The sequence below is a fragment of the Chanodichthys erythropterus genome, chromosome 7, assembly GCF_024489055.1.
Source record: "Chanodichthys erythropterus isolate Z2021 chromosome 7, ASM2448905v1, whole genome shotgun sequence".
Lineage (NCBI taxonomy): Eukaryota > Metazoa > Chordata > Actinopteri > Cypriniformes > Xenocyprididae > Chanodichthys > Chanodichthys erythropterus.
This window is the reverse complement of record NC_090227.1, coordinates 20,616,658-20,631,861: the sequence shown is the minus strand read 5'-3', so window position 1 is coordinate 20,631,861 and position 15,204 is coordinate 20,616,658. Positions and strand designations below refer to the sequence as shown.

General features: G+C 36.7%; 2 protein-coding genes across 2 annotated transcripts; one reads left to right on the top strand and one right to left on the bottom strand.

Annotated features, from left to right (window-relative positions):
- Window positions 1-1,273: 1,273 nt before the first annotated feature.
- Window positions 1,274-4,855, bottom strand: LOC137022667 (extracellular calcium-sensing receptor-like). The gene is made up of 6 exons (XM_067389100.1): window positions 4,656-4,855; window positions 4,148-4,436; window positions 3,033-3,842; window positions 2,643-2,867; window positions 2,321-2,444; window positions 1,274-2,175 (listed from the first exon to the last, which is right to left on the bottom strand). Exons 1-6 carry the CDS (start codon window positions 4,853-4,855, stop codon window positions 1,274-1,276), a joined length of 2,550 nt encoding a protein of 849 aa, XP_067245201.1.
- An 805-nt stretch (window positions 4,856-5,660) lies between these two features.
- LOC137022666 (extracellular calcium-sensing receptor-like) lies at window positions 5,661-10,145 on the top strand. The gene is made up of 6 exons (XM_067389099.1): window positions 5,661-5,884; window positions 5,979-6,276; window positions 6,469-7,302; window positions 7,475-7,696; window positions 9,006-9,129; window positions 9,250-10,145. Exons 1-6 carry the CDS (start codon window positions 5,661-5,663, stop codon window positions 10,143-10,145), a joined length of 2,598 nt encoding a protein of 865 aa, XP_067245200.1.
- Window positions 10,146-15,204: the final 5,059 nt, after the last annotated feature.

Genomic DNA, 15,204 nt, shown 5'->3' with positions numbered 1-15,204 from the left:
TTTTCTGGTTATTTTTGTCTTTTATTTTTATTTTATTTATTTTTATGTTATTTTTCATTAATTGTTATTTGTTTAATTGTTATTTTGTTATTTTTCCTTAATGCTCTTCTCTTTTTCTCCAGGGCCAGTGAGGTCGTGTGTGGAACTGGGGAGGCTAGCTGCTTCATTCTGTGGGGTTTCACAGTGTGCTGTGTACTGATACAACTTCCCTTTGGTGGGTGTGCGAGGTGTTTGCTTTGGTATGAATTGAGGTGGGTTTTGGATGGCCTCCTGAGTTGCAGCCAGCCTGCCTGGTTCCCACTGATCCTGGCCCTGGATATTATATTTTTGCCATTGTGGGTGTGTTTGTGAGAGAGTTTTAATTAATGCTTGTGATTTTATAATAAAGTCTATGTTTGTATTGGTACTCGCGTCTCTCTTAATTCTTTGCCTTCAGTTGGTGAAACTTACCTGTGTGTCTTTTTTTTATTGGGAGTTATTTCCCAGGCCTACCACCAGGGTGGCGTAGTCAGATAAAATTTAAATGGTGATTGACATCCCTCTCCATTCGGTATTGCCACACCAAGTTATTACATCTTTTATACCGGATGTAAGCAAGGCTTATAACTGTAGGTGAATTGCGGTGATTTAATCATATAAATCTTATAAACCTTATGTCAGTAGCCAAAAATCTAAGTATGCAAAACTAGAAGTGATAATGACATACAGTTATATCTGTATTCACTGTCCTGAGGAGAAATGGCAGGCTTCTTTCTTTCATATGTCAAACACAAACTATGCTATTTGTTCCAAATGAAATACATGACATATAGACAGGCTTTATTTTAATAAAATTTTGCAACAGCAGGATAGCAGTTTTAAATGTAGCCTTTTAATATATATATATATATATTCCACTGCATTACATAAAATATTAAACCAAGTGTCATCTGCAAGCAAATCAAAGTGACCAACTATTTTTGAATGCCTTATATATATATATATATATATATATATATATATATATATATATATATATATATATATATATATATATATATATATATTTGAAATATCATAAATGTATTGTCTTATTGTATCATTGTAAGATTAAAATATTACAGATATAATTTGGTCATTTAGTTTTCACAACACAGTTATTAATAGCTATACTTTCCTTAACATATCTTCTTAAAAATTGTTGTATAGTTCTTTGTCATATTCATTTAGTCCCAAAAATTGTATCCATGTAATAAAAATAAAATAAAATAAATAAATAATAATAAAAAAGTTTTTAATTTTTAAGTTTTCCCATTAAATGCTGCTTGGTGTTCTCTTCAGGCTTTAATAAAATAATGTAACATTTGGGGGCAAATAAGCAGAGAAGCAGGCCAAAACTAGAAGCTAAAATAGCAAAAATTTCCACAGCAGTTGTAAATTTGCCAGGTGAACTGACATATGCAGGTACAAATGCCAGCCACACTGCACAAAATATAAGCATGCTGAAGGTGATGTATTTGGCCTCATTAAAATTCCCTGGTAATTTCCGGGCCAGAAAAGCCAGAAAAAAGCAGACACAAGCCAAAAGACCTATGTATCCCAAGACACTCCAGAAGGCCAGATCAGAGCCCACACTGCAATCCAGGATGATCTTGGACTGTTGATATTTAGTGTTTTTATAAGGGAAAGGTGGGGATACTACAAGCCAGACAGTACATATGACCACCTGAACAAGAGTGCAGAAGAAGATTATGATTCTCTGCTGTGTTGTGCCCAACCATTTCATTATATTGTTTCCTGGTCGGGTAGCTGTAAAAGCTGCCAACACCACTAATGTCTTGCCCAGGATGCAGGATATGCAGAGGGAGAAAGTGATGCTGAAGGCAGTGTGTCGCAGCATGCAGGACCAGGATGTGGGTTCCCCAATAAACACCAAAGCACATAGAAAACACAGAGTCAAGGACAACAGGATGAAGAAACTGAGCTCTGAGTTATTCACACGGACTATAGGGGTTCCTTTGTTGTACAGAAATATCACCAGCACTGTGACAGTCAGAAAAGCTCCCACTATAGCTATCACAGTCTGGGTGATTCCCATTGCATCATGGGAGAGAAACTCGACTACCTTCGGGACACACACTGTTCCATTTTCATTGGACCAATAATCTTCAGGACATGACAGACAATCTATTGAATCTATTAAAAAATGAAAGATTAAAAGAAAGAAAGAAAGAAAGAAAGAAAGAAAGAAAGAAAGAAAGAAAGAAAGAATTATTAAAACAAATGATATAGACTTTATATTTTCTTGTCAACAGGAAAACATACAATAGGTTACTCTCACCTGTCTGATTACTGATTTTGCCAATATCACATGGAACACAATCAAAGCAGCACAGAGGCTGCCCACGACGAACAGCCTTTCTGAATCCTGGAGTACAGCCGTTACTGCATACAGACACAGGTACCTATAAAAAAAAAAAGAAGAAAAAAAAAAAAAAAGAAGTGCATTGATTCATTAAAATTGTATTGAAGCATGAACATGTCACAAACATTTTTCTTATTATACTCAATGTTTTTATACTAATAGGGGCTCAAAGACCACATAGTGACAGTTATTTTAATAGAACAACAAATGGCAGTGCAGTGCACAGCTAACACCTTGCCTTGTTCTGTTGGTTAGACCACATAATGGCCTGCTCCTCAATCACCAATTTTCTCCCAGAGTGCTGAGCACCATCATAGAGGCCCACTTTGACAAACTGAATATCTCCACTAGAATGTCTTTGCCAGTTTATCAAATCATATGATGGGATTGAATCTCCCTTAATATCAAAGTTAACTTCTTCTCCAGAAACAGAAAAGGAGATTTCCTGTAAATAATGCTGAAGCTTTGGAGTAGAACAACAAGAAAAGAAAAAATGAACAAAGGGGTAAGTTGAACATTTATGATTAAAAACTATATTTAGTATTAAAAAAGACACTACATCCTGTGCAAAATATAATTGCTATTCTGTCTGAAAACCAGTTCTCATCAAACCCTAAGGAACTTTTACCTCCCATGGAAACACGTTGTTGAGGTTTGCACATGAGGAATTCTCAAATGGTCCATTTCCAGGCCTACAGTCAATGAGATCATGTAGAGAATGAGCAAAGGCATACACTGCTTTATACACATTGTAGGTCACACGAGGGCTGGACGTGTTCATGTAGGCAGCGTGCTCTTGTCTGAGAGTTTCTTTCCCTGTGCAGGAGGGCAAATGGCTGTTCAAGCTGGATGTGGAGGGGGAACAACCATACAGAGCCTCCCACAACTCCTGAACTTGAGGGTTAGAAGGGTACCTTTCTGGGGTCACTGTTTTAAGGTAATCCTGAAGACCTGGGATGTGTCCTTGACGTATTGCAAACCCAATTGTGCCATCTAAGAATGGATATGTTTCTGCTAACACTGAAGCTGTTACCCAAGCCTCACTTGCAATCCACTGAATTCCTGTGATATTTTGAGTCACAAATTCTTTTAAGAAAGGGTAAAATTCACCCTCTCCTGAAAAAACAACAACCACATTAGCTGTGGATTCCTTCATTACTTTAAGAATCTTCAGGACTTGTTCCTGGGTATAGTCTTTAGGGATCATTTCTTGATAGGCAAGACAAATGTTAGTATTTTCAATTTCCCGCTTTAAGCCTTGTAAAGCAAACCTGCCATAGTCATCGTCTTCAGTGACCATGCCAATCCATGTCCAGCCAAACTTCTTTAAGAGCTGTGCAATAGCTTTTACTTGATAATCATCACTAGGAATCACTCTGAAAAATGTTGGGAACTGCTTCCGATCACTTAGACAAGAGCAGGTTGAGAAATAACTTATCTATAAATTAAAAAAAAAAAAAAGAAAGAAAGAAAAAAAGAAGCAGAAAAAGCAACAAATGTTAGCCAACTTTGAAAATATTTAACAGAAAAAAAAATGTATAGACAGTACACAAATACCTCAAGAGTAGTTAAACTAATTTCATTTTAAGACATCATTATAAGTTAATCACTGGAAGTTCCAATGCCACCTTCATAAAAGTTAGGACTTAAAAAAAAAAAAAAAAAAAAAAAAGAATATATAGAATAACAGGGAAACAAAGTTTGAAAACCAAAATGTGTTTTCCTTTTATTTTATTTTTTTACCATGGGTATTTTGAAAGGCTCCAGAGTTCTGGAGACAACAACAGATTGTGAGGATCCAGATTCCCCTATTAATCCTAATAAAGGACTAGCTCCTGAACATATCAAACTTTCAACAACATCCTGTCCATTTAGTACTGCCAGGACTGCTTTTTGAGCCGTTACAGGAGTGGCACAAGAGTCAAAGATACTATAAGCCAGAGTATGGTTTGGTAAAAGGTCTTTTCTGTTGTTAATTTCCTCCACAGCAAGCATCATAGTGAGAGCCCAGCGGAAAGCTCTTGGATCAAACCTGCATAAAAAAAATAAAATAAATAAAAATAAAAATAATAATAATAAATTATATATATATATATATATATACACCTTTATTGAAATTCTTGTAAAATAATGGATTGGTTTTTCAAAATTATTTATTGGAAAAAGAATAATAATAAAAAGTAAATAATAGATTAAAAAATACAGGTTAGGAAAGACAAACAAAAACAAACCATATAAGACATGTCCTTACCCTTGACACTGTGCTGCTAAAGGTCTCTTTATGTAGTCTGTTGGTGGAAGCTCTACTCTATAATGCAAAGGAAAAATCCCTCCTATTTTGAAATCTCCACTAGTCATGAACACTGGCAGATTAAAGTCACCCTGTGGTTTGCAGCTTAAAGGTACAGCTGCATTGGAAAGGTGAAATACAGAGACAAAAATATGAATCATTATCCTGTTAACCTCCACGAGAAAAAAGGTAGAGAGATGCTTCTCTTACCTTCGATTTTATATGTTAGTCATGCATATCATTATGCATGACGTCCTTCTGAGCTATATATTGTATCAGGGGCACTAAGTTCTTTCCCATGATGCCTCAAACTGAAACTATTAGTGTCTGTGCTAGACATATTATACTGTATTTAATTACAATATCAATAATGGTTTATTTAGTAGGATTGTCAGTCAAATTAATTACATATGCTGATTAGTTCGATAGATATATACATATGAAGCAACTGCAGAATGCTTAACCTAGAAGTTTATATACATTTATTTCCATTATGTTGTGTCTTCACATAATTGATGATTATTACTGTACCATCTAAACATACTAAATGTAAAATAATTAGACAACACTTAAGTTAGGCCATCTTAAGTGTCCATGTTACAGGTCTGATCCACCAATTTTTTTAAACATGTATTTACAGTGTTTACAGACCAATGTAAAATAGGCACCAGAATAGTTGAAATGAACAGAGAGAGAGAAAAAAAAAAAAACACATTTAAAATTATTATGTTTATTGAACTAGAATTGCATTAAAGATTACAAATATTGCAAGGAAATATTGAATGTGTAGCAGGTGTGCACAGGTTAAAAGAAGTGATTAAATTCACAAGGGCTTGGTATATTAAAGATTGACAGCAGGAGGGGCATATGCTTTTGATTTGCTTGTTTCAGGTGAAAAGTTAAGGCCATCCCTCAATTGCAGATTATCTATATATTCTGTACCCATTAGATTAAGTTGTGTCAGTTATGGCACGGCTTTATGCAATATTGCTTACATTTTGGCCTCTGTGCATTGGTTTGCAGAGTCAGCATAAAAGCAAGGACAACTGTGTCTTTCAGGGAGATGAGGATACATTAAGCTTTTACCAGGGAGGAGATGTGGTTTTGGGAGGGATTTTTCCTTTGCATTCCAGCCCTATATCATCATTGTTTTCTTTCAGGACCAAACCTAAGCCAACCATGTATAAATTGTATGTCATGTTGTGTAAAACAATATAAATGTTTAGAAATTGCATACATTTTCTTTGTTGTGTTGCAATTATGTGTGTGTGAAATCTGTTGCAGCTTTACCCCCCGAGCACTGAGGTGGATGCAGACGATGATCTTTGCTGTAAGAGAAATAAACCAGCGGCAAGACCTTTTGCCAAACCTATCTCTGGGCTACCACATCAGGGACAGCGGTGATGACATAGCTGTATCTGTAAAGAAGTCTCTTCTCCTAGTCAATGGACAGCCAGAGAGGGGCAGTGGACAAAGCTGTGAAGACACACAAAAACAGCCGAGCCCTGTAATCGTTGGAGATGCTGCATCAGGAATATCCATGGCTGTTTTGAGAACTCTAGGCTCATTTAAAATACCCTTGGTAAAGCATTTAACATTATTCATTGTTGCATTTCCTTTTTGTTAATGAAGGCTGTAGCTAATGTTGTATTAATTTAATGCTATAATATTGTTTGATTTTATTAATGATAGGTATGTTAATTATATGTAATTAATGTTCAGTAAGATTACAATTAGACTTTTAATCTTACTGAAATGTGTTTTTATATTTTAGGTGAGCTACTTTGCATCCTGTTCCTGTCTCAGTAACAAGAGAGAGTTTCCAGCATTCATGCGAACAATGCCAAGTGATCTATTTCAGATTAAAGCTTTAGTAAAACTTGTTCATTATTTCCAATGGACATGGGTCGGGGTGATCGGTGTGGATTCAGAATATGCTCGGTTTGCCATTCATCTCTTCCTGAAAGAGTCACAAAGATTTAATATTTGTCCTGCTTATGTCCACTTTTATCCTGTTGTACTGATGCAAGATGCAGTGGAAGAGCTTGTGAACATTTTAAAAACCTCGTCTGCTACAGTCACAGTAAACTTCTCTGGTGAATCAGAACTACATAGTATCCTAAAAGAGTGCAGACGGCAAAATGTTACTCATCTTCAGTGGATTGCCAGTGAGGCCTGGGCCACATCAAAAGTCCTCTGGGAGGATTTTGGGGATCTGTTAAAGGGAACATTAGGTTTTGCCATACGTAGAGCTGATATCCCACATTTTAGCAGTTACCTCAGAAGAGTAAATGTTTCTGTTGCTCAGACTTCCCATTTTCTCTCTGAGTTTTGGGAAGAGACTTTCCATTGTCGGCTGAATGGGTCCTTAAATACTCATGCACATGGAGAAGTGGCACAGAACTGGCCACCCTGCAATGGCAGTGAGAGTCTGGATGATGTGTACACCCCTTATTCAGATGTGTCACAACTTAGAGTGTCCTACAACGTTTACAAGGCTGTGTATCTCATAGCAAATGCACTGCATGACATGAGCACATGTGTCCCAGGAAAGGGCCCCTTTCAGAATGGGACATGTGGGAGTCTGAATCAAATTCTCCCATGGCAGGTGTGTGTTACTCACCATTTTACATTCTCTACATTTATAACGCTGATAAGGAATTATCAAACAGTATACAAGTTTTAAAGCAATGCAAATATAACATCTATGTATAAATATTTCCATTCATGCATTTGAATGTTTGCTTTGCATCATCCATTTCTCCCAACCTTCACCTAAGCTCCTGTACTACATGAAACAAACACATTTCACAACATTAGGGGAAGAGGTCAGATTTGATGACAACGGTGATCCTATTGCATCCTACGATCTGATGAACTGGCAAAAAGGGTCTGATGGCTCCCTTCAACTAGTGAGGGTGGGATTCTATGATGCCTCCCTCGAAGAGGACACAGACCTAATAATAGATGAGCCAGTAATTATGTGGCACAGAGGAGAGAAGGTGTGTGTCATCCCTCTCATCCCCAGATATTGCTTACTATGTTTGTTTTGCCTTCAACTCTTCCCAATGCTTTTGGCTGAATTGAATAAAATCCAGTTTTGTAATTTTAAATGGCAATGCACTATTGATTTCTTTTTGTACTAAAACTTTATGTATAAAACTTCGGACACACTTTAATTTAGGGCCCAATTCTCACTATTTACTAACTATTAAAGGGTTATTTCACCTAAAAATGAAAATTCTGTCATTTATTACTTACCCTCATGCCCTTCCACACCCGTCAGACCTTCGTTAATCTTCGGAACACAAATTAAGATATTTTAGTTGAAATCCGATGGCTCCGAGAGGCCTCCATAGGGAGCAATGACACTTTCTCTCTCAAGATCCATAAAGGTACTACAAAACATATGTAAATCGGTTCATGTGAGATTTCAAAACACTGCTTTATGAAGCATCAGATCATAAATGAATCAGTGTATCAAATCTGCTGTTCGGAGCGCCAAAGTCACGTGATTTCAGCCGTTGGCAGTTTGACACGCGATCTGAATCATGATTCGATAGACTGATTTATTTATGCTCCGATGCTTCATGAAGCAGTGTTTTGAAATCGGCCATCACTAAAAAAGTCGTTATTTTGTTTTTTTTTGGCGCACCAAAAATATTCTCGTCGCTTTATGATATTAATATTGAACCACTGTGCTCACATGAACTGATTTAAATTTGTTTTTAGTACCTTTATGGATCTTGAGAGAGGAAGTGTCATTGCTTCCTATGGAGGCCTCTCGGAGCCATTGGATTTCAACTACAATATCTTAATTTGTGTTCCGAAGATTAACAAAGGTCTTACGGGTGTGGAACGGCATGAGGGTAAGTAATAAATGACAGAATTTCCATTTTTGGGTGAACTAACCATTTAACTACAACGCTTGCCTCAGTAAAACCCTACTTACTGCTTATTAATAGCTAGTGAGATAGCTGTTAAGTTTAGGTATTGGGTAGGATCAAGGGATGTAGAATATGCTCATGCAGAATAAAGCATTAATATGTGGTTTATAAGTACTAATAAACAGCCAATAACCTAGTAATATGCATGCTAATAAACAACTAGTTAACAGTGGGAATTGTACAATAAACTAAAGTGTTATCAAAAATTGTCAAATTAGAATCTGGCTACATTTTAGATTTTTAAGTTTCTAAAATTCTAAAATTAAGTTTAAAATGCATAGTTTCTTTATGCATTGGAATGGTGATATGCACTCCCATTGAGTTCAGACTACATTTGTATTACTTTTTCTGTTGTGGTCGTTAGGCACCAGAATCGTTGTGCAGTCAAAGCTGTCTGCCAGGCTCCAGGAAGGCCAGGCAAAAAGGAAAGCCAGTCTGCTGCTTTGACTGCATACCATGTGCCGAAGGAGAGATCAGTAATCAAACAGGTGTGAATTTCTTCACAGCTCCTCAATTAATATATAGAACATAATCAATCAATAAATTAATGTAAAAAAAAAACAAACAAAAAAAAAAAACATTTTTACTTTTCACTAATTTTTCCACAGACTCAAATGATTGCCTGACATGTTCAAAGGAAACATGGCCGAACCAAGCCCGAGACCAGTGCATTCCCAAAACATTCGAATTTTTATCCTTTCAGGAACCCTTGGGAATAATCCTATGGGCATTTTCAGCATTCGGGGCCTGTGCAGCATTAGCAGTGCTTGTTGTGTTTATAATGTACAGGAAAACACCAGTCATACGAGGAAACAATATGGAGTTAAGTTTCCTTCTCCTCCTGTTCCTCTGCACATGCTTTCTGATTGGCCTGACATTTATAGGGAAGCCTACGGACTGGTTATGCCGGATTCGCTATCCAGCCTTTGGAATCAGCTTTACTCTCTGTATTTCATGCATTTTGGCAAAAACTGTAGTAGTTTTAATGGCATTCAGAGCCACCCTCCCTGGCAGTAATGTCATGAAGTGGTTTGGCCCTGCTAAACAAAGATCAAGTGTAATCTTCTGCACTTTTGTGCAAGCACTTATTTGCATCATATGGTTAACAACTAAGCCTCCTGTTGCTGCATATAACACCAAGTTCATGAGTGCAACAATTATTGTTGAATGTGCTGTAGGATCTGAAATTGGATTTTGGTGTGTGTTAGGATATATTGGCTTCCTAGCTTGCATGTGTTTCTTAATGGCATTTTTGGCCAGAAAACTACCAGATAACTTTAATGAGGCTAAATTCATCACATTTAGCATGCTCATATTTTTTGCTGTGTGGATAACCTTTATTCCAGTTTATGTGAGCTCTCGTGGAAAGTATATGGTTGCTGTTCATGTCTTTGCTATTCTAGCTTCTGCTTTTGGTCTCTTGCTGTGTATATTTGCTCCAAAATGTTATATTGTACTTCTGAAACCTGAGAAAAATGACAAAAAGCATATGATGAAAAAATAAATTTAAAAAACGTGTTAAGCATTTGTAATAATACAGTACAGTGAAAAAAAAAAAAAAAAAAAAAAAAAAGTAATAGCCGACATTTTTTTTTCCTCAGCAGAAAGGACCTATACAAGTTATCCATTAAATAAAATGAGCTTTTTATATCCACTTTGTTGTTGATATTATTTATATTTGACTTACGACATTCACTTTCAGTTAAACTTGCGACTACCAACAAATGCACACAACACAGACGGAAAAAAATTAAGAAATTTGAAAATTCAGATAAATAATTTTTATAGTGTACATAAACACTGTAAATGTGGAAATTGTGTGGTAATAAAAAATGTCTTTGTTATATCTTTGACACTGTAGCTATTATATACTTACGGTTTTGGGATAAACCGCGCTGTTTATAAATAAATTGATGTCAGAGCCATTCCGGAAAAAGGTGTGACTGATTGAACGGAAATACCTGAATAAAAGAGGAAGTTGAAGGAGCAGCGACAGGTAGTGAGTGAAGTGTTAGGTTGCAGTGAAAGGGCGACCAACAATTGAGTCGAGTCGCGGGCTGTTCAAATTATGTGCACGCCAATTTGCTACGTTTAATTATGCACATGCCGCTGTGATGGATCTTGGCACGGATGACCACAAGTGCTAGATCCTATCGCTTCAGTGCATCTGCGGAGCTCGTTTGATCCGTTGCCTCGCATGGACAGAAGGCTGCCGGTTTCTGTTGCTTCCGTGAGTGTTCGTCCTATGGGAGGCCGAATGGGACTAAACACATTGAAACACTTGCACGTTCATGTGAAATACTCACACATATTAATAGTGAAAGCATTGTGTGTGTGTGTGTGTGTCTGTGTGTTTAATGTGTTTGTAAACATTTTTTTTTGTTTTTTTTTTGTTTTTGGAACCAGATTTCTGAATCCAGAACAGTGGAGTAGCTTCAGACATCTACTGAGCCTTTGACAGATTACTTGTCTCATGCTGGCTGCCTAAGACCTCTTACAAGTTTGATGGACAAGAATCCGTTACTGGAGGATGTTCTAATGTTTCAAGTGATTCACTGTGTCCGTGGTCCCTTTGAAAGGTACATCATGTCTCTGTGAATACTGAATATGCTCTTTTAGACAATTGGACAAATAGGTTTACATGTGTTTTTGCAAGCTCATTATTTTAGCTACTCTTTTAGGTCTACCTCGGTAGTAGCAATAAGGGTTTAAGTGACTGTCATAAGAATAAGATGAAGGTGAGGGTAGATAGGATCCAATACGTCAAGTCACCTTCATTTATATAGTGCTTTTTATAACACAGATTGCCTCAAAGCAGTTTTACAGTGAGAATAGGAAATTCATTTTGCTTTAGAAGAAAAGCTAAAGTAAGTTTTTGATTAATTTCTGTTGTAAAAATGGCTTACTTATTTAATTTGGTGCCACTTAACACCATCCTCAACTAAAACAGAAAATCCCCAGTGAGTCTAGATTTAAACTGACTTCCCGAACAATGCTAGGAAGACAAACAAACTAAAGGTCCATGAAGGTGGCACTAACTAAAGATAAACATGACAGGAACACTGTTTAATAATGGAGTGTTGGATTATCTTCTCTGTCTCAATTTTGTATATTTAGGTTTAGAGATGGATTGAAAACACTTGGAGTGCTCCAGAAGATCCAGCAACATCCAGAAGTCTCTGCTACACTCCAAGGAACCTTTCAGCAGACATCATGGATGGGCTGTTTGAAATCAGATGGTCAGAAGGGAAGCAATAAACGAGCCAATGAAAACCGAGTGGTCACCTATTGGAGACATTACCTCCAGGATGCTGAAGGTGGGCATTTTAGTGTTAAAAGCTTTAGAATACTGGTGCTGCATCCTAATTTGCATACTATCTGTTCTAAATAGTATTCAAAAATAGAATTAGTATGTCCCAAATTGTAGTATGTTGAAAAGAATATTCCATAGATACCCGGATGGTCTACTATTCAAATTACTATTCTGGTCAGAATTCAAAGTGCAGATCGACACACACTCTTAACGGCTGATATTACCCACAACCCATTGCGCTTTGGACAAGGATTCGATTAGAACTACAAACATGACGGATGTGCGAGTAGAGAGGTTTAGATAAAGGAGCTTGAATGATCAATTATCAGTATTTAACCTGATGAAAAGATATTTATTCAATATTATCCATATTGTATATCACCTGCAGCAGCATTGTTAACATTGGTAATGATGCGTTTGGCCATTAACTAAACTCACATTCAAATTCTTCATTCATTGTCTCTGTAATTAACATAGTCATTGTTCATCACAGGAAATGGGCAAGTATCATTAATCAAGTGCTTTAAACCAACCTTTATTACAGATTAATTGCATTCATATGTGGTGGTCCTTAAATGTTTACAAACACATTAAACACACAGACACACTCACACTTACTCTCACTTACACACACTCACTCACTCACACAGTCTCTCTCTCTCTCTCTCTCTCTCTCTCTCACACACACACACACACACACACTATTTAAACAAGACACAAACATCATCATCGCAAAGTTGTATTTGCTATGGTGGTCATTTCTGAGCGTTTCTTTGTGGATTGTTATACTGTGTTTGATCTTGGACTGTTTTCCTGTTGCCTGATTCTCTGCTGCCTGCCCTGACTATTGCTTGTTCTTTGGATTGTGATTGTACTCTGCCTGCCCTGACCCTTTGCTTGCTTTCCTGGAACGTGTATGTTTGCAGCCTGCCTCGATCTAAGCCTGCCCCTGTTTTCGATTCAGTTTTGTCTCCGTTATTGCCATTGCTGTGTTGCGACCCTGTATTGTTTGACTCTGGTTATAATAAAGCTGCAGATGGATCCTCACTCCTCTGACTCTGCGTTACAAATGTGTGTGACTCTGCGTTACAGTGTGGTGACAGTGCTTATTTGTTGCAGGCTGTGAAGTGAAGATTGGTAAACAGAAAGGCTGGAAAACACTTTGAGATTGCAGACTGAAGAAGGACTGAAGACTTTGACAGTTCGATACAGGATCATCAGGTAAGTATCCACAGGTAGGTAGTCGGGTAAGTGGTCAGTGTTGAACGGCGAGACCAAATGCTGTTGACTGTTGTGAATGGATTGATATAGTGGCTGTGCAGGTTGCGCTGATCAGTAGTCAGGTGATTAGGAGTGTGTGGCTGCGTCCGAAACCGCCTACTCAATGAGTAGGTACTTAATTTCAATAAGTACTTACTTAACGAGGGCTAAAAGAGTAGGTACTTAATAGCCAAATCTCGTTGAGTATGAATGAGATCCGAGAATAATCCGCCATGTTGACGTTATCATGTGACCTACGACGTTATCGCAAGCGCAACAACTGAAAAGATAGTGACAGGTTTAATTCTTCTGTAATATCTGTAAATATCTTGATATTGATCAAACTTTTTTATTTTGTGGTCTTGTTGAAGGAACAGCTGCCAGTAATTTTGTAATTCTAGTACAACTAATATATATATTTGGGTTAATTTAAAGTTCTTATATTTTTAACTACTTATGTGAGTTTATTTTTTTGTTACAGAAACCCAAATTTGCGTGAATATATTGTTAATTTCTTTATTTTATATGCAAAAATGTCAAAAGTGGCATAAATCTAATTTGTTTTCCTATTTTTCTTGTTGAATTAGCTTTAGTTTCATCCCTCATGCTTATAAATTATAAACAAATAAATAACTTTTATGCATTATGATGTATTCAAAATATTTAATCTTGTCATGTTTTATGTCTGTGTATATAATCTCAAACTATCATGTATACAAACCCATATTTTTTTGTTTTTTGTCATTATTATTGTTCATTGTTAAAGATACAACCATGGTATTTTCCCTGATCTTGTAATTGTAGATCCTGCAATAAAAATAAAGATATGAGTGACAGGTGCACTAACACATCACAGCACCAGTAACTCAACCCTACCTAGAGCAGTTTCCCCTCAGTGTTAGCAATGTCTGAAGCCAAAGAAGACATCAGCAGCTGCTCGAAGATCTCGCCTTTGGAGAAGACTGATTTTATACTCAAAAAATTTAAGTATAACTACTTAAAATTAAGATTACTCCAGAATGAATTGCTCTGCTAGCACATCCCAACACTTATACACAATAACAATGATAAATGCTGACCAAAACTTAATTATATAACTTTTCATTTTACTTCTTTAGTAAAACAAGCAAAATGTAATGTTTTGTCATATGACAGCTGTGCATGAACACACACTAGACAAATACAGCTGATGTGAATATATCTCAATTTACAGTCAATTCATGCATTAATTCATTGCTTAATAAAATATATACATTTACTGATGATAATAATAGCATAATTAATACAAAAAAAGTGAAATAATAAAAGTAATAATGACAATAAATAAATACATATACAAGACAACAACAACACGAAACAAAGCTTTATTCAAATGTATTGATCTAACAATCAGGTATTTACAGTCCTGTTGTCATCTCAACACAGCTGTGCCAATTCTGCAGCTTTATTCTGATGAAGCAGCTGATGAACACCATCATCATGTCTCTCACTGCTGCTCTTCTCAATGGGGACAGTGTTGATGCAGAGGATGAGGAAAATGATGATGATGGACCCCTGAACCCCTCAACCTTGAAGCAGGAGTGGGAGAAGATGTGCGGGACAATCTGCAAACATTCATGTGCTCTCCATCAGCAGATTAAAACATTTTACAATTAATTAATGTCAGCATTCTGTTTCTTGACATATTTCATTTCATATTTTTACAATGACTTGCTAATTTTTGTTGTAGCTTCATTACATTTGTGGTGTGGTGGGCTAAACCACTGAGCTGGTCAGCAGAAGGTTTGCTGGTTTGATCTGTGCAGCGTCTCCTCCAGTGTGCCCTTGATTGAGTCACTTGAAAGGAGGAGTGATGGAGGATCTCGTCCATGACACTGAACCATTCCCAGGATCTGCTGTGGCTCTCCATCCTCAGTGCTCTCACCAGTCTGAGGACATTCACATCCTACAATAATGCAGAAGTAGAATACAAAAGCAGCCATTTTAACAG